The sequence below is a fragment of the Brachyhypopomus gauderio genome, chromosome 4 (genome assembly GCF_052324685.1).
Source record: "Brachyhypopomus gauderio isolate BG-103 chromosome 4, BGAUD_0.2, whole genome shotgun sequence".
Lineage (NCBI taxonomy): Eukaryota > Metazoa > Chordata > Actinopteri > Gymnotiformes > Hypopomidae > Brachyhypopomus > Brachyhypopomus gauderio.
Window position 1 is genome coordinate 31,815,995 of NC_135214.1, and position 18,979 is coordinate 31,834,973.

General features: G+C 44.2%; 1 protein-coding gene across 1 annotated transcript in view; it reads left to right on the plus strand.

Annotated features, from left to right (window-relative positions):
* Positions 1 to 18,579, plus strand: part of prkar2aa (protein kinase, cAMP-dependent, regulatory, type II, alpha A) — a 37,048-nt gene extending 18,469 nt beyond the window's left edge. Inside the window, exons 7-10 of the mRNA XM_077003944.1 lie at positions 16,087 to 16,161; positions 16,323 to 16,388; positions 16,606 to 16,744; positions 17,561 to 18,579. Of these exons, the coding sequence (XP_076860059.1) occupies positions 16,087 to 16,161; positions 16,323 to 16,388; positions 16,606 to 16,744; positions 17,561 to 17,685 (405 nt within the window). The 3' untranslated portion in view covers positions 17,686 to 18,579. The remainder of the gene's footprint in view (positions 1 to 16,086; positions 16,162 to 16,322; positions 16,389 to 16,605; positions 16,745 to 17,560) is intronic.
* Positions 18,580 to 18,979: the final 400 nt, after the last annotated feature.

The following is an 18,979-nucleotide window of genomic DNA, read 5'->3' on the forward strand; positions in this document are numbered from 1 at the left end:
AACTTAAAATACGTTCGATTTATCGAGCAGTATTTGCATTTCTGATTTCTCACCCTTTTCTATAATTCTAGTGTTTTTGGATACTAATTCTAGTGTTTTTGGATACTACTTTATAATGTTTATTTATCAACAGTGGAGACTCATGTACAGTCTGTCCACCACTGCTTAGTCCCTGGTCAGTTTCTGACCACAGGACCGCAGTTGCCTGGATGTTTTTGGATGGTGAACTGTGATCAACCCAGGAGTGCTACTAACATGTTAAAATTTTCCACAATCCATTCCTCATTACCAGAGTTGTATAGTAACGAAGTAGAACTACTTCACTACTGTACTTGAGTACTAAAATGCTGTATCTGTACTTTACCAAGTATAATTTTTTTCTCCTATTTCCACTTTTACTTCACTACATATTTTCCATCAGTTTAATACTTTTACTCCGATACATTTTTTACGTGCTGTATAGTTACTAGTTACAATTATAAACATGTTAGCTGGCGCTGTCACCGGGTCAAGTGATCAGGCTGTCTTATGAGAAAACTGTGCATGCTCCGGTCGCGTCTCGTTTACTCTGCTGCTGCCTTCACTGAACACTTGAGCTTCGTAATCTAGGTTCACTTGACACGTCGTGACTGCCGCAAGGGTCCGCACGGCAAAAATGACGCAATCGCGGTGGCTCCGCCCATGCGCGTTGGCCACGTGCGCGGTCGTGTCGCGAGGTCGTGCACCTCTCCATTTTTGTGCGTGCAAAGTTACAAGGTGCAATTCATGCACTTGTATGGCAATTTGAAGGTCTATTTTCAGGATTTTCCAGCACCTTCAGCTTAATTTTCATATTTATTCAAATACACATATTATTCCAAATAATTAGCTTTTTATCTCATTACAAGAGATGGTACTGTGTTTGGTAACAGCAGAAGAGCAGCATAAGTGATAAGTGCTGCATAATAAGCTTGTTGGCGTTTTAATGTACAAATATTGGCACCTTCAACATCGAGTGATCGTGAGGGTGAGGAAGGAGACCACTCTGGCCCTACCTAGAGACAGTGTTTGCGTTTGCTGGAGTGAAAGTAAATTCCTATAGGATGAAGTGCCATCTCTGCCTCTCTAAAGAGGGTGAAATTTTGGCCTTCAAAAATTCACCTTTGAACTTGAAGAAACACATCAATGTAAGTTATAAATATAATGCACAGAAGACACACCAGCTTTAGCTGTCAGTAAGCGTTAGTTAGGTTAGGCTAACTAACCTAATTATGTTCATGACGTGCTGCAGTATTCACTTAACATTAGCTGGCAATCATAAAGGCGATGTCACGCCGAGTTGTGTTTTTAGCAACAGTAAGCCGTGTCTCTTCGTGCTGACTAATCATGTGCCCATTTTTATAGTGTAGTGTTTTTATAGGGTAAGGGCATTTATTGAGGGTAAACGCAGGGCAGTAGGCTCACCCTTGGAATCCGACGGACGGATTTTACGTCCAAAATACACCTCGTTTTCTCAGCTAAATTAACACTAACTTGTACTTCTGCATCAAACCTACGACGTAGCGGGACATAGGTTATCTGTTTTTTGTGTACGAAGTGTTAAGTCCAGTTTTTTAAGTTGCTACTTGTTTATACATACCGAACACTTGTATTTGTGGTCTTTGGCATCATTGATTTGTAAGTGATATATAAAAACAATTGATAATCAAACTTTGACGGCTTTCTTTAATTAATTCAAAACACAATACTTGTACTTTTGCTTTCAGTACTTGAGTAATAATTTTTAGAATAAACTACTTGCAATACTTAAGTACAAAAAATGCTGAATACTTCTGTACATCTACTTATGTAAAGTTTTTAAAGAACACTTCAACTTCTACTCAAGTCAATTTTTTTGATAGAGTACTTGTAATTTTTCTCTAGTATTAGTATGGGTCTCTAATACTTTATACAACACTGCCCATTACCATACCCACCAGATCATTCTCACTGCTGCGGTTGACTGCGGTCCACCACATAAATAATGTCCACTGAGGTTCTGGAGCTAGAAGCTGACCAGTTAGGTTTGGGTACAGAGAGGGAAGCACACTGTCCAGCTTGTATTGTCTGCAAAATTGCACCTGTTAGATATGTTTGTAATAAAGTGTCAGTATATATACGTGGAAGGAGCTAATGGAGGCTAATGAGTGGGTATGTTTTACTGAACTCTGGTCTGTTGTGAGACCAGCTCAGTTGTTTCATACTTCACTTTGAGGGACACAGCATGGAGGTATGGGGTTTGGAGATATGGTGGCATAGGATATGGGGTATAGTATTTAGGGTATAGTAAATGGAGGTATAGGGTATAGTGTTAAGGCTGTGGTGTTTGGAGGTATAGGTCAGGGGTCGGCAACTGGCGGACCGCGGTCCGTATCCGGACCCGAACGCAGTCCTGTCCGGACCCAATCTCATTCCTGATTAACTGGATACGGACCCAAAAAAAACATATTTATTCATTTTGACGGGAGAATTAATTTTAAACCGGAGTATTTATTTCAGGGCTATTGAAAAAAACACTCCGTCACGAGTAGGGATGCAAATTATCGATTAATTCATTAATCGTTAGTTGATTGATCTTATCGATCGACTTTCGATTAATCGATAAGCGGCGTTTTTCACCTGAATTTCAGTGTTTCAATAGGGCCTTTAAAAATATCAGCTAAATGGTTCACTTTGTTCAAAAAGTATTTATTATATTATGATAATTATATTGTATTATATGATATATTGCTCAAGTAATTATGCATTAGGAAATTTTTATGGTATAACAAAATACATTCTTTCATTTAAAAAGGAATAAATTAAGGACTGGCTCCGTTCTTGCATTTGAAACATTAGACATTAGACAAAAAAAAAAGAAGAAATTAAATAGAGAGCCAAACAGAATATTATTGAGCCTATGCTTGGACAATGTTTCTAGCGTTGTAGTGAACACATGCTGTAACACGACCGGAGAGTGCCCAAGTCTCCACAACATCATTGAGCTTGTCACCTAAATTGTCAGCGGTGTGTCTATCCGACATGTTCGTCGTAATCAGCACTGCAGATTTTAGCTGCCAGTTCTCGTCAGTGTAGTGGCACGTCACGGTAATGTAACTTTCTGTTGTTAGAGCCGTCCAACAATCTGTTGTAAGGGCTACAGCAGTAGCAGTAGCTAGCTTTGTTTTTAGCTCACTCTTCTTTATTCGTAGCGAGCTTCGAAAACGCTCGCCTTCCCAGTGTAGCTGTGATTTTAGGTTGACCAGGTGCAGTGGTGATATGCAGGACAGCTGCACGGTGTTCGAATGATAATTGAATGAGCTAGTGGAACTGTTGTACTTCAATACCGCATTACACAGAGAATATTTTACTTCTTTGCCTAAATTAACAATGTTGAAATTGTAGCGACTACTACTCCTCGCAGCGAATTCCCTAACAGACTTTAAGTGACACTGGGGGATGTTGGGAATTTTCTTCTCCGACCCAGACGGGCCCCAACACCGCCCCGATGAACCGACTGGTTTTTGACTGAGTGGTCCAAGCAAAGTCTTGACAACAAAAGTTCTTTTAAAATGATTTATATAGAATATAATTGAATGCAATATAATAGAAGTATACGTGGTACAAACTCTTCAGTGCACTGGTGCTAGTTGCCTAGGAATCTACCTAACCCAAGTGGATCTCAGCAGTGTCCAAGCGAAAAGCCTCTCGTGCTGGGCGATGTCCTTTCTTTCATACTCTCTGTCCATAAGTTTCGAATTGTTAAGTTTCGATAACTCCCCAATCCTGGCTGCTCTCCATGGAAAATCACCTGCTCCTCTTCTCCCAGCCTGTGTGCCTGGTTATCTAAAAACTGCTTGCTACACATCCTGCACTGAATAGGCCCCTTCTGTTCTCCTCAAGGCCACTGAGGCCTCCTTACTCCTGCTTTCCCACAGTCTTCCTGAAAAACACTAAATTGACACATCAAGTTATTAGCCTTTAATTTTCTTTTTTCCAACATTCCCCCTTTTAGACCAAAACATTGGTCTAACTCTAGTCTAATACTAAAATCTATCTAGCCCAGTGCACTTATTAAAAGAAAGACAATCATAAAAATCCCTAAATGTGTATACATTCATAGTGTGACTATGTCAGTTAGTACAACGTCTATGTGTTCTTTTATGTGATTGGTGGGTTCTGGATCACTCCCCAGTCGTGGGCCGAGACCTTTCAGACTATTCGGAGATGCCCCCCTTCATCTCCCACGGTCTCGTGACTTGACGTTGTCCCCGAGACCCAGGTCCCGCCTGGTGGGAGATCACCTCGACCCGTTCTATTAATGTGCCCATGTGTCATGCATATTACTTTTAAGCTAGTGAATCAGCTTTCATGTGCTGTTGGTTGTGCTCTAATGTGTGGTGCGTCTTCATTCTTCATCAGTCGCTGACGCTGCCAATACCTACAAAGCAAGCATAATTAATCAAAAACAACAAGTTTTTCACACAGAATCGTCTTCTTCAGATGATATGTCATCATCATCCTCCGCCATCAGTGGCATAGTGTATGGTGGTGGGTTCTTTGCGTCCCCCTTCTCAATCGCGGCTGTGATCAACCTTTGGGTGAGAGATCTGATACATGGTATACAACAACATCCACAAATAACAACAATTGCAATAAACACTGCTACTGACATAAACAAGGACATAATTAGTGCCTTCCATTTCCCAAACACCTTCGTGAACCACTCCTCCATGGGGTTACTGATACCTGAGGCCTCCTGCATCTCCTTAGATAAAGCCTTCAGTCCGTCCAGAGCTCTGGTCACCGACCCGTCCGGTGCGGTGTTATTGGGAATGAAGGTACAACAGTTGTCGCCAAACATGAAACATACACCCCCTTTTTCCGCCAGGAGCATATCTAGAGCCATTCTGTTTTGTACGGCCATCAGTGAGGTAGCTCTCAGTTGTTCGCTCAGCCCCTCTATTGCGTCTCTCGTTAGGTTGGTTAATCTCAGTACATTGTAATGGACAAAGTTGATCCTATCTACATTCTTGTTTGGTGTTACTGGAAACAAGGCTGATATAATTGGAATGTTCTCAAAGCCCGTAGCTATTTGATCAACTAGCTTGTATTCATTGGGAACCCCCCGAGGCACTCCTATGGAGTCAATGTATGTTGGTGACCCTATGGACAAATCAAAGGCATCACGCTTCTTTCTCCCTTGGGCGGTAGCAGGCTGCGGTGTGATTTCCCTCAGCCCTATCATTGTTATTGGTGTGATTAGTCTAACCATAGCACAGATTCCTTTAGCTTTTCCTGGTATTAATGCCAACAGAGTGTGTCCTCCGCAGTACCACCAGATCCCTGCCCGGGCTACTCTCCCTATCCCCGGGACCTTCGTTGTGGCGTTGCACCAATCTGGTTCAATTTCTCCCACACTCATGATTGCGTCTTTCTCGGTCAAGTTAAAACATTGGTATTGCCCTGTAAGTTTCACTGGCACGAAAGGAGCGTTACCTCCTTCCAAATTTTTGACATACGGAAAAATACTGTCCAGGTTGGAACAATTTGAGGTCGCAATACTTTTCACCTTAGTTAAATTCAACATGCACTGATATCCTACTGGATCTGTTTCAGGATTCAGTGGGGCTGGTGAGGTCATCAACGCGGGTCGGGCCGCCGCACAGGCCACACAACCTTCTAACCCATTTTCTCTACTGTTTTGTTCTAGCCATGACAACCACAAATTCGAGCCGCTGTAACCGGTTGCTAATTCTATTAAATGCTGGGACGATAATTTAGTGAAATCTGTGGTTAGAGTGAACTTGTCTGCTGAATCCTCCACCTCTTTTATTTTTGCCTCAGGTTTTGCTGGGCTGAGTGGCTTGGGTTTGGCTAAATAGCTGAGTTTAATTATTCCCCATATGTCACGTCCTGATTGCTCCACCCCCAGGGTGAAGTACAACGGTCTGTTATTACCCCATATCTGCGCATTCCATTTGACAGAAAAAGTTACTGGATTTTGGGACACGTGATAATCTCGCTGAAACGACACATCGACCCACCATTTGCTCAAAGAGGTCGTGGAAGGGTTACCTTTCTTATCTCCTAATGTCGGTTTCCATCTCCCCGAGTACTTTATCACTGACCCCCAACCAGGACACCAGTCTGCACTATAGAAACTCCCCCTTCCATGACAGCCCGCATTAACTTGATTGGTCCAACATATGTACAAATCACATCCTCTGTATGAGGCATTGGCTCCCCCGCAGTCCACTACCTCACATAAGTCAAAAGTCCAGCTCGAGGCTGTACCATCTCTATAACTCAATTCCACACCTCCGTATGTCCGTACACACCGGTCCTTGGACTGTCCTACTGGCCTGGTTCCAGCTTATCTTGGTTTTCTTACTTTAAAGTCTATTTTCTCTGGTTTGGTCGCGTTTACTAGCGGGTTAGGGCTGTGGATCTCATCGGGCCTCACCTCTTTGCAGACAGTGTGATTGTCGTCCCACCGACACAAAGTTACGTTCACGTTATTGGGTTGTTTCTGATTTCCTACACTAAATATTACCACCGCTCCTATTATCACCGCGGCTAGAAACGTTCCCCCCCATAGCCAAGTCCATGTTCTCAAAGTTAATCTCCCTACTCTAACATATTGTTGGTACTGAGCCTCATCTGGACGTCCGACACGTCCCGACAACATGTCTCTTATTTCCCACAGTTCCATCCTAGGATGGAAGATGATGCACCACCACCTTGGTACCGGTTGGTTTAAGTAAAGTTTTAATGATTGGTTTCACAGTCCTCCAGTCTAATCCGTCTAGTCCACAACCCAGCTTCGGTATGGCTAGAGTGTTAATGTTCAATGATATTAACAATGTGGCCAGGTGTTGTATGCTTGAAATCAGATCTCCTAATTCTGGCTTCTCCCTGTAGTATCTTTTGGTCACTAAATGAAATATAATGTGTGTCTGTGTGGTTTGTGTGGCACACTTGCCTATGGGCACCTTGGCTATACCTGTAGTGCCAAACGCTTGTCTGATCTGCAGAGCCACTCCAGCTCCCAGGTTCAAGTCCGCGCTCACACAGTGTGCTATAGCCTCACAGTCAGTCTCCAACAGGTCTCCTTCACCTTCCTCCCACCAGTCCTCGGCTGTGATGTATTCTCTGTAAAAAGCTACACTGGGGTCGGTACTCACCACTAACTCCTTCCCTGGGGCTTCTCCTGTCTCCTCCAGGTGTGTCTTGATCTCTCCTGTGGTTCTTGTTGGTTCTTTTGCTGCAACACAGTGTGAAATGTGGTACCAAGTCTTACCTTTGTCTTTCCTCACTTTCACTGAGTGCTCGTTGGCACCTTCGACCTCCCACGGGCCTGTCCACCGTGGCTCGTTCCACTTCCTCTTGTGCACCTTGATCCTTACCCAATCCCCTGGCTTCACCTTCACCTTGGGTGATTCCAGGTCTTCTTCTCCTTTTTCCTGTTGAACAGACTTATTGATTTCACAAAGCAACTTGGTTAATTCTCTCATGTACTCTGACATCTCCTGTTCCTGGATTTCCAAAGCTGGTCCCTCGATCCTTGGTCGAGGGCACCCTGGCATGGGTCGTCCTGTCATGAGCTGGTGTGGTGAGAGATTGTATTCTCCCGTGGGGGTCGCTCTCATGGACATCAACACTAGTGGCAGCGCCTGAACCCAGTCCATGTCTCCTGCTGCGCACACTTTGGCCAGTTTAGTCTTAATGGTCTGGTTGGCTCTTTCCACCAACCCCTGTGACTGTGGGTGGTAGACAGTGCCAAACTTGTGGGTTAGGCCCAGCTTTTGTTCTACTTCTGCCAAGTGTTTGTTATCAAAGTGGGACCCATTGTCACTCCTAATCACTTTTGGTAGGCCGTACCTGGGAATCAACTCATTTTGCAACCATTTTATGACTGATTTTGAATCTTCCTTTTTGGTGGGTATAGCTTCTACCCACTTGGTGAATCTGTCTACCATGACCAGCAGGTACCTGTACCCCCTTACCCTGTTGTCTGGCCCCATGTCTGTGTAATCGATCACAATCTCCTCAAATGGCCCCGCGGGCACTGGGTATCCTCCAATTCTCACCCGGTATGGTTTCTTTACATTGTATGACTGACAGATATCGCATTCGCTCACGTATTGCTTCACATGGTCTCTGAGGTATGGATGCCACCATAAACATTCTAATTTGGTCACCATGGCCGACACTCCGGAGTGAGTAGGCCCATGTGCTTCGCATAGTATCAATTTCATCTTCTCTAAGGGCAAAACTACCCTCCCTTCTGGACTCCTCCAGAGTCCTTTAGTGACAGTGGCTCCCCGGTCTATCCACAATTGCTTCTCATAGACCGTGGCTTGTTCTTGGATCTGTGCCAGGTGGCTCTCCGTCAACTCAGGCATGTTATGAGTTTCCAGCAACAACAAGCTCTGTGGGTTGTACCCTCCAGCAGCTTTGGCTGCTCTGTCAGCAGCTTCATTACCTCTAGAAACAAAACTGTCATTACCCTGATGTCCTCTTACCTTTATCACTGCCACTTCTTTGGGTAACATGATAGCTTCACTCAACTCATGTACTGCTCTCAAATGTTTGATTGGCTGTCCTGTGGCGTTAGTGTACCCATTATCCATCCACCTGACTAGTTCATGGTGGATGACCCCGTGCACGTATGCTGAATCTGTGTAAATGTTCACAATCTGACCTGACGCGTGTTCCAGTGCTCTAGTGAGTGCGACCATTTCTGCCAGCTGAGCTGAAGCTGGTTGTGGAACCACTCCTGATTCCACCTCCTCCCACTCTTCCCCACATGCTTGTACCACAGCGTAAGAGGCCTTCAGTTCGTTACCTTGTCTCCAACAACTCCCATCTGAACAGAGTTCCCATGCTCCTGGTTTAGTAATTCTGACCTTGTGCAGTTCTGGTCTGAGCTGAATGTATCTTTCTGTGGCGTCAGCGCAGTCATGTGGTGTCGCATCTTCGGCTACTTCAATGTTATCAGTCAGATTCACAAGTTTTGACGCAGTGTTGTACGTGATGTGTGGCTGTGTGAGTATGGCTTTTATCTTGTTCTGTCGTGCTCTTGACAAAGAAAAGGCTTGTGAGTTTATGAACGCCATTACTCCGTGATTGGTGCTGACTATCAGTGGGTGACACATTACCAAGTGTGCTGTCTTCTCTATCGCTGTGGTGAGTCCTGCCATGTATGTTGTGCATGGTCCTGTTCCTATCACTGGTTGATCTAATTTGGAACTGTGAAAAAATAAAATGTTCCTTCCTTCACTCTCCCCCTTCTGAAAGAGACAAGCATGAACATGGTTGTCTCTTACAGAAACGTTTAAATGAAAAGGTTGTGTGTAGTCTGGTGCTGCTAATTCAGTAGCGCTAGCAAGTGCTTGTTTCAGAGTTATGAAATCCCTCTCTGCCTCAACCGTCCAGTCAAGCTCCACCTTCCCGTTACTCAGACCTTTTGACACTGCGAGTTTTCTGAGGCTGTGAGCTAAATCACTGTAGTTAGGTATGTAGTTGCGGCAGTAGCCTGTCAGGCCTAAAAATGACATCATTTGGGACACTGTAGTGGGCTTTGGAAATGACAGTATTGACTGTCTCTGATTTGGAGTCAGGGTGTGACCTTTGTGTGAGATGTTTCTCCCCAGAAAGGTGACCATCGGCCTGGCCACCTGGAGTTTTGACTTGTTCACTTTGTAACCTAATTCAGCTAACAAGGTTAGAATGGTTATGGTGTCTCTAAGGCACTTATCGGGTGAAGTACTAGCTATTAACAAATCGTCCACGAACTGTATTAGTACGGTGTTAGAGTCAATCAAATCATTGTCAGTTAATCTAGACAGATCTTTCAACAGACATTGATTGAAGATGCCTGGTGAGTCTTTGTAGCCTTGAGGTAGCCTGTTGTATGTGTACTGTTGACCTTTAAAGGTAAACGCAAAAATGTCTTTCACATTCTCATCAATTGGTATAGAAAAGAAAGCATTAGCTAAATCTATGCATGAAAAGCTGCAGTGTTCAGTCGTTAGGTTCTGCAAAGATCGATAGGGGTCAGGTACTGGTATGTTCTCAGTTACAGTGACATCATTAATGCGCCTCAAATCATGCACCATACGATACTCATCTTTTCCAGGTTTTTTAACAGGTAGTATGGGCGTGTTCCACGGTGACGTCGTGGGTTTCAGAACTCCAACTTTGATCAAATCTGCAATGGTGTCTGTAATACCTGCCATGGCTTCTGGCTTGATTCGGTACTGTGGCTGATGAACGACTGTTTCTCCTGGCTTTAACCTAATAGGAGCCATGTGGTGTGATGCACATCCTACATCTACCTTTGTCGTGGTCCACAAGTTGGCTGGGACCGTCTCTAGTTGTTCTTTGGCCTGGGGGTGATCCAACAGTGCTCTGCCGTGTGTGGCTGTCAGGGGCTGGTTACAGAAGTACGCCAAGTCACTGGTGTCACATGCGACTCTCCAGTACTTACCATCCGACGTACCCTCTACCCCTGGCAGACAGGTTGGGCGAAACTGTTCCTTCATGGCAGTGGCCAGCATGGGGCCCAGCTCACGAGGTTCGTGTCCAGCCGAGACCAACAGCGAGACATGTGGTAGTGAATCCTGCTGGTCCGGGTTTCTCCAGTACGTCATCTGTTCTCCTGTTAACACAACTAGTGCAGCCACACCTTCAGGTCCAAAAATCATTGATTCACAATTTATATTTTGTAATTGACCTTCAATGTTATTCCACAGCTGTCCGTAAACCCCATCCTCCCCTCTGATGTAATTAAAAGTGCAGTGTGTGCTGTCTATTGGTGGGGTCATACTCTGAAGTGACAGGAACCATGGTTTCCATAAATTAAACGTGTAAAGCAAATTTTTAGCAGTTGCTTGTTCCTCAGGATGTTGTAATGTGGCCCAGTAAATGTGAGCTGGGCCGTCCGCTGCTTGTTGATTAAGTATTCTGAGGCGCTCATCGTGGTTGGTGACAGAGACAGCTAATTTACCTTCACTCGGTGTGCATTCAATAATGGCTGAAAATTGACACAACAAATCTCTACCTAACAAATTAATTGGGCACTGTTCTGAAAACAAAAATGTGTGCTCGACCTGTGGGCCTGAGCCCACTGACACCTTCAAGGGCACAGTCAGTGGCTGCAGTGTAGTTTTTCCCAGAAATCCAGTAGTGGATAGTGACATCTTCGACAAGTAGCCTTTCCACTTCCTGTCTGTTAAGACTGACGTGGTGGCTCCCGTGTCGACTAAGAACTCCACTGGCTCCCCCTCCACCAATAGACATACAACTGGTTCACTGCATGTGGGGGAACTGGACATCGGGCAGCTTCATTGGCCACCAGGTGGCGCTGGCATGTACTGCATGCCAGGAGGCACAACCTGTTGTCCTTGTGTGAGTGCGGGTTTCTGCTGGTAATTTACGTTTTGGGGTTGCTGGTACTGTATTGGCTGTTGATACTGTACTGGTTGTTGCTGCTGATACTGCATTGGTTGCTGGTATGCTGGCTGTTGCTGCATCGGCTGCTGGTACAGCATTGGCTGCTGCTGCTGCGTCATCGGACAATCTCTTGCCCAGTGGCCCATCTGGCCACAACCAAAACAGCCGTTGCTTTGTGTGGTTTGGAAGTTCCCTGCTCTGCCTCCCCTGAATCTACCTTTGGACCTGCCTCTGCCTCGGTATGGGCCTGCCTGGGCGTAGTAACCGGGCTGTTGTGGCACCGCCCAGCTGTTGACCTGTTGTGGCATAACATAAGGTTGCATCATGGGTTGTATGGGTTGCATCACTGGTTGCGCGGGCGGCTCTACGGCCACTGCCTGTACAGAAGTGTCTTCCTTTGACACTAATTGCTTTTTAGGCTTTGAATTGTCCCTTTCCCTTAACAATTTTAGTAATGCATCTTTCATCAACTTATCGGTGTTTCCGCCCTTCTCTAGCTGTCTCGCATGTTCTTTTTCCAACTTAGCTTCTTCCTGCCTGATGGCTTTCTCCACTTCCCAGACCACTCTCTCTGCTCTGTTCAACGTCTGTTCGAACCGGGTGGGGGCACTCAGACTCAAACTCTCATCCATTCGCTGTTCAATTCTTTGCAATGCATTATTTATCTCTGTTTCTCCAGCTTTCTCGCGATCACGGTCTTCGAGCATCGCTAGTCTACTCTCTATTTTTATCCATAGCCACATCACTGACAACCTCCATTACCACTTGTCTCCCCTCATCACATTCACGCTCTCTCACTGATTTTGGACGTGCAGAAGCCCCGTCCACATCAACGTCACTCATTTCACTCACAGACACAGGCGCCATCAGCGCTGCACGCGGACATTGAGGAGCACTGGGTTCACACGCTTTTTCTGCATAGGGAGGGGGCACAGGGAGTTCTGTCTTTTTGGTTTCAACTCGTTCTTTATCATTAATCTTCTGACAAATTTTCCGAAATGTTCTCACATACGACAAATAAGTTTCAGCTTCTTCCAGCTGGATTTTACGCTTTTGCTTAGTTAGGGCTCCGCTAGCCTCTAATCTTTTTTTTCTCTTTATTAACCTGTGTGACCCAATGCTTCTCGATCTGCTCCCAATCAACCTGAGACACACCGCGATCGTCCGGGTCTGGCCACAACCCTTCGGATCGCATCTTCTCAAAACATTTTTTCACATACATCACTGTGTCAGACCTCATTCTCGGCACAGCACGTTTCTCCATAGTATCAACCAAATAATCCTCCAAACCCTTAATGTTATCCATGATATAACTCTGATTTTTAAACTACTTCCAAATTACTTTTGCTTCGATTCAGTAAATTTTAAAACTTTTTCGTTGTACTCACTAGCACTTTAATACCCCCAAATTAATTCAGTAAACTTTATCACTTTATCGTCGTGTTCGCAAGCGCTTTAATTCGCCAGCGCGCACCCCAAGGGCAGACAGACACAAGTTAATATCTCCACACTCCAAACAACTCCAGCTCAACACAGCTCACGCGAGTTTCACTTCCAGCACTTAAATCGTACGTTTACGGAGCGTCATAAACCAAATTATAATTTCATGCATGAAGATATATGATAATTTTTGTTTTACACTTTAACCTCTTATGAAATGTTTCTCTTGTGCTTGTGTACACAATGATGAACGTCTTTCTTGGGGGCTCATGCAATTTACTCAGGGGTTCAAATGTCCTCTCATAAGAGGCTCATGGATTTATGGGCGTGGGTTTGTAAGTCCCCCAATGAAAGGCTCTCAAGTTTTATTATAGCACGTATGCTCAAACAATTTATACAGGTCTTTATTCAACATAAAACCACACGGTACATGAAAACCAACCCAACACTGCAATTTTGCAAACACGCATACACAGATACAGCTGTAATTTCACCAATCACGCACGCAATTTCAACAAAACACACGGGGGCCCCCCAAAACCGGCTTCATTTAACCGTGACCGAGCGCGTCCTCCACCGTTCTCTTTTTTTTTTTTTTTTTTTTTAGAACAATAGTTCCCCTTTTTTTTGAACGTGGGCTACCTACTCGTCACCTGAGCGCGTCCTCCACCGTTCTTTTTTAGAACCAAAGTTCCTTTTAAGAACGTGGGCTACCTGCTCTTTCTCTGGGCACGTCCTCCACCGTTCTCTTTTAGAACCAAGGTTCTTTTTAGAACGTGGGCTGCCTACTTTCTCTGAGCGCGTCCTCCACCGTTCTCTTTTAGAACCAAGGTTCTTTTTAGAACGTGGGCTGCCTACTCTTCAACCGTTTACTGCAGTTTACAGGGCGTCCTCCTCCCGACTTTATGAGTCGTAGGGCAATCCTCCTGTCTATATATCGAGTTTGTAACACGTATACAATTTCAATACTAAATTTACAGAGAGTATTTCGCCTCGACCATTTAGTGACTGAACTTTAATTTAGCCTATGACGTAGTAACATCAGCCAATAGGAGAGAATGGCTCCTTACCTTTTTTCAGACCGCGCGGTTTAGTTCAGTCACCTCACGGACGGATTGACCTCCTCTCTTGTCCTAATTGCAGAATTCGACTCCAGCCAAAAACCATCCTCTGCTACCAATTTGTTGGGAATTTTCTTCTCCGACCCAGACGGGCCCCAACACCGCCCCGATGAACCGACTGGTTTTTGACTGAGTGGTCCAAGCAAAGTCTTGACAACAAAAGTTCTTTTAAAATGATTTATATAGAATATAATTGAATGCAATATAATAGAAGTATACGTGGTACAAACTCTTCAGTGCACTGGTGCTAGTTGCCTAGGAATCTACCTAACCCAAGTGGATCTCAGCAGTGTCCAAGCGAAAAGCCTCTCGTGCTGGGCGATGTCCTTTCTTTCATACTCTCTGTCCATAAGTTTCGAATTGTTAAGTTTCGATAACTCCCCAATCCTGGCTGCTCTCCATGGAAAATCACCTGCTCCTCTTCTCCCAGCCTGTGTGCCTGGTTATCTAAAAACTGCTTGCTACACATCCTGCACTGAATAGGCCCCTTCTGTTCTCCTCAAGGCCACTGAGGCCTCCTTACTCCTGCTTTCCCACAGTCTTCCTGAAAAACACTAAATTGACACATCAAGTTATTAGCCTTTAATTTTCTTTTTTCCAACAGGGAGCGGAGAGAGAACGGTGCTATTGTTTGAGTTGCGTGGAAAATAAAGTTTCCCTCCTCGGGATTTTCTGGATTACGCAGTTTCTGTCTTGTTTCCCAAACCCGCTTCAAAATGGTCCCACACCGCACGTCTTTTCGCCCGCTTCATTTTGTTTTCCACTCTGGTCTTTCGCGACACGTGTTCACTTCTCGTTCTTACGCTCTGTTCAAGTTACTACAGTAGCGCGCTCTAACGATTAATCGTGATTAATACATTTTGATCGACTAACCTCTTGATCGACAATTAATCGAAAGTCGATTAATCATTTGCATCCCTAGTCACGAGTGTTACGTTCACCACCCCAGCTCAACAACTTGCGTTCGCCACCCCCCGGACCTCAGGTGACAGCTATCTGCCAAAATTGGACCGCGGACAAATTTAGTTGAGTACCCCTGGTATAGGTTATAGTGTTAAGGCTGTAGTGTATGGAGGTATAGTGTTTAGGCTGTAGTGTATAGGGTATAGTGTTTAGGCTGTAGTGTATGGAGGTATAGAGTATGAATGTATAGGGTGTATGAATGTATAGGGTGTAGTGTTTAGGTGGTAGTGTATGGAGGTATACAGTATGAATGTATAGGGTGTAGTGTTTAGGTGGTAGTGTATGGAGGTATAGAGTATGAATGTATAGGGTGTATGAATGTATAGGGTGTAGTGTTTAGGTGGTAGTGTATGGAGGTATACAGTATGAATGTATTGGGTGTAGTGTTTAGGCTGTAGTGCAGGGGACCGCGAAGCACCATCTAGGGGTCCGCAGGCTCATCCTCAGAGGGAGCTACTAATCTGTAGTGAGCACGTTAAATCATTAAAGTACACCTTAAAAAATGTTACATTTTTGATTAAAATTTATAGATTAATAATGTTCACATTACAGTATAATCATTAATATAAAAGAACCTAAGAAAAAAAGCCCCGAAGTAATTACAATTAAACGTCATCGGTTCAAGGCCACGGTGCCCTTTTTTTCCCCAGACAGTTAACTAGCTAGATAACGAGATGGAGAAGTTTTTGAAACAACACAAGAAAAGTCAACCTGTTCTTCAGAAAAAGCAAAAAATCCGCAAGTGCGACCCAGATATACAGAGCCATACTTTGGACAAAATTAAAGAAAGTTCACGTTATGCTGTGCAGCTAAATGAGTCAACTGACATTAGCAATGCATCTTTACTGCTTGTTTTTGTGACAACCCAGATCTCAAGTTTTCAGTGTCAGCACTTGGTAATAACAGTTAAAAACAGTTTTGCACAAAAGTTGAGTTTTTTTTTTTTCCTGGGGGTCTTGACGCTTTCAAGTTGTAAACAGGTGGGCTGGAAGGTAGAAAAGGTTGAGAACCCCTGGGTTATAGTGTTTAGGCTGTAGTGTATGGAGGTATAGTGTATGGTGGTGTAGTGTATGAAGCACTTTGCTGCTCTGTGTCTCCTGCGTAGCTGTCTGAGAGGATGAAGATTGTGGATGTTTTGGGAGTGAAGGTCTTCCAGGACGGGGAGAGGATCATCATGCAGGTGAGAGGTTGTGTGGTGGGTGTGAGCTTCTCCGGCTCTGCTGGTTCCAACGCCACATACACATTTCCACAGTTTACTTTTTTTAAAGAAGAGCGTGACGTTTTGGAGAGGGGACGATTTTGAGTGTTCTGGTGCGTGATTAACGATGACTGTGTTGCTAGGGCGACAAAGCAGACTGCTTTTACATTGTGGAGTCTGGGGAGGTGAAGATCATGATGAAGAGCAAAGTGAGTGTTTGTTTCAAAAAATATACTTTTCAGGTCTTCATTTGTAAGCACACTCCAGCTTAACAATGTACCTGTACCCTGGGACCTGCAGATGGGTTGTGTAAGGGTTGTGGTCCAGGTGGTCCTGCACCTACTGGTGTGGTGAGGGATGTGCGGATAGGGCAGTGGGGCGGTGGAGGGACACGCCAGGGTTCCAACAGTTCTCTCCCTCTGGCAGACGAAAGCCGACCGGGAGGATAACGCGGAGGTGGAGATCACGCGCTGCTCCAGGGGACAGTACTTCGGAGAGCTTGCTCTGGTCACCAACAAACCACGGGCTGCCTCAGCTTACGCCATTGGAGAAGTCAAGTGCTTGGGTAAGTGTGCGTGCGTGTGTGTGTGTGTGGGGGGGGGGGGGGGGGTGATTCTGTTAACGTGTGTGAAAAGAGAGGAATGTTTGTGTTTGCATTTGCTTACACTGTATTATACGGGGTCCCAACATTTTCAGAGTCTTATTTCCAGCGCTTTTGAAAATTGGTTGTACCTAAGCAGTTTGGCACATTTGCAGTTATACTGCCTTCAGAGAAAAGTACAGCAGATTAAAGCAGCTTTTAAAGGTCACACAGTAAGCATGTCGGGCCTGTGCATACAGAACTGTGTGTGACTGAGAGACATGGCAGTACTTTTGCTTATTTCCGTATACGTCAGTCTAGGGTGCCTCATACACATACGTACACTTACTAGGCGTGAACTAGTTTTGTTAGTGATGAAATTCACATATACCATATACAGTGAATGAATAGGCAACATGCGTTTTATTCGGTGTACATTTCACCAATTTTTATACAATGCATTAATCTATAAGTATTGAGATTAATTTTCAAGGACCAAAGTACTTAAATTCTTAAATTAATGTTTTTTAAAAGTACCAACATCCAACACCTGGTCCCACATTTTAATTATGGTGTTCATCCATGAGATCTGGATTCAGTGATGATCTGGGATCACCCAACTAAGTGGATAAATGTTAATTTGACACTGTTCAGTGGGCAAATGTTGGTGTGTACCACAGTATGCACAGAGATGTAACTAAAGCATTTGCGTCAAACTTCTGATTCCGCAAAATGTCTTCACAAGATTTCTTCATCTGTGTGTGTGTGTGTGTGTGTGTGTGTGTGTGTGTGTGTGTGTAGTTATTGATGTGCAGGCTTTTGAGCGGTTGCTTGGCCCATGCAAGGAGATCATGAAGAGGAACATCGCTCACTATGAGGAGCAGCTGGTGGCTCTGTTTGGTTCCAGCATGGATCTGAGAGACTAAGACAGACTGCCCGTGCCTTACACACACACACACACACACACACACTCACACTCATACTTGCACACATACATACATATACCCCCTACATAATTAAAACATTCAGTTTATATGCACACACATTTTGTAGGCATACACTCCTTTTTATGCTCAACTGCTATTGTCTGATGGAGACAATGAAAATCCACCCCCCACCCACCCTGCACCCATGCACGCCAGCAGCAGAGACTTCAGCTCCGGTATCACATGGACGCATCACTCATCCTTTGGCTGAGACCCTCGGCCAGCCGCAGTCTAGCATGGCTGGATGGACATATGAACAGACAGACACACATTCGTTCATGCATACCAAAAAAAATTCTCGTACACAGCACACCCAGTACAAATAAAGCCAGCCAAGGACACCTTCCCATTAACACACAGTAAGAGGACTTTGGAAGGCGAGAGGAAAAAAATAAATAAACAATTAAAACTTCACAGGGGTTTGGGGCCTGGGGTAAAAAACCTGAAGTAAAAAAAAAAAACAAAACAAAATGGGAAAAGAAAAAAATTAAAAGATTGAACTGAAATTTTAGATGCATTTTATGACAGTTCAAAGCTTTGATTAATACATTTAAATAAGACTTGTTTCCTTTCCTGCTGTTGGTGCGTTGAATTAGTGCTGGTGGTATCCACGGTGACCAACGTAGGTCCTTGTCTTGCTCACAACGACTCCACATTGTATTGATTAATGTATTATTATTATTATTATTACAATATATGGATTATTTTTGTTTTCCTGACTCCACTGAAAGTCTCTTTATTGGAGGATGTGAGACAGAACTTGGTGATTATTTCTCCTCTTGGTCATTCTGGGTGAGTTCTTCTGAAGATTAAATAAAGCAAACATTTTGGTAACAGATTGTGATTCGTAACTTACTCTGTATGCGTGTGAAATGCCTTCTCATGCCAACTTCTGTGTATTTGAATTGGAGGATATCGGACAGCAACACTGAAGATTAATATCTAGATGTAATATGTATTTGATGTTTTAGAAAAGAAATTCTCCTGAATAACAATTGCTGTTTTTTCTAAGACTGGGCTACAAAGAGGAAGTAAACTAGTAGAGGGAAGTGCTGAGTATTACAGGGTCTTACAGATCTATAGAGATTCAGATTCTACCTTTGGTCCTGCGTCTCTCCAGTGGCCTTTTGATTTTTCAATGTGCAGGTAATGTACCTCAGTCCATGGCAGTGTTGCCAGGTTCGCAGTTTTCACGCCAAATTGGGCTTGTTTGAAACTCCTTCCGCGGGTAAAA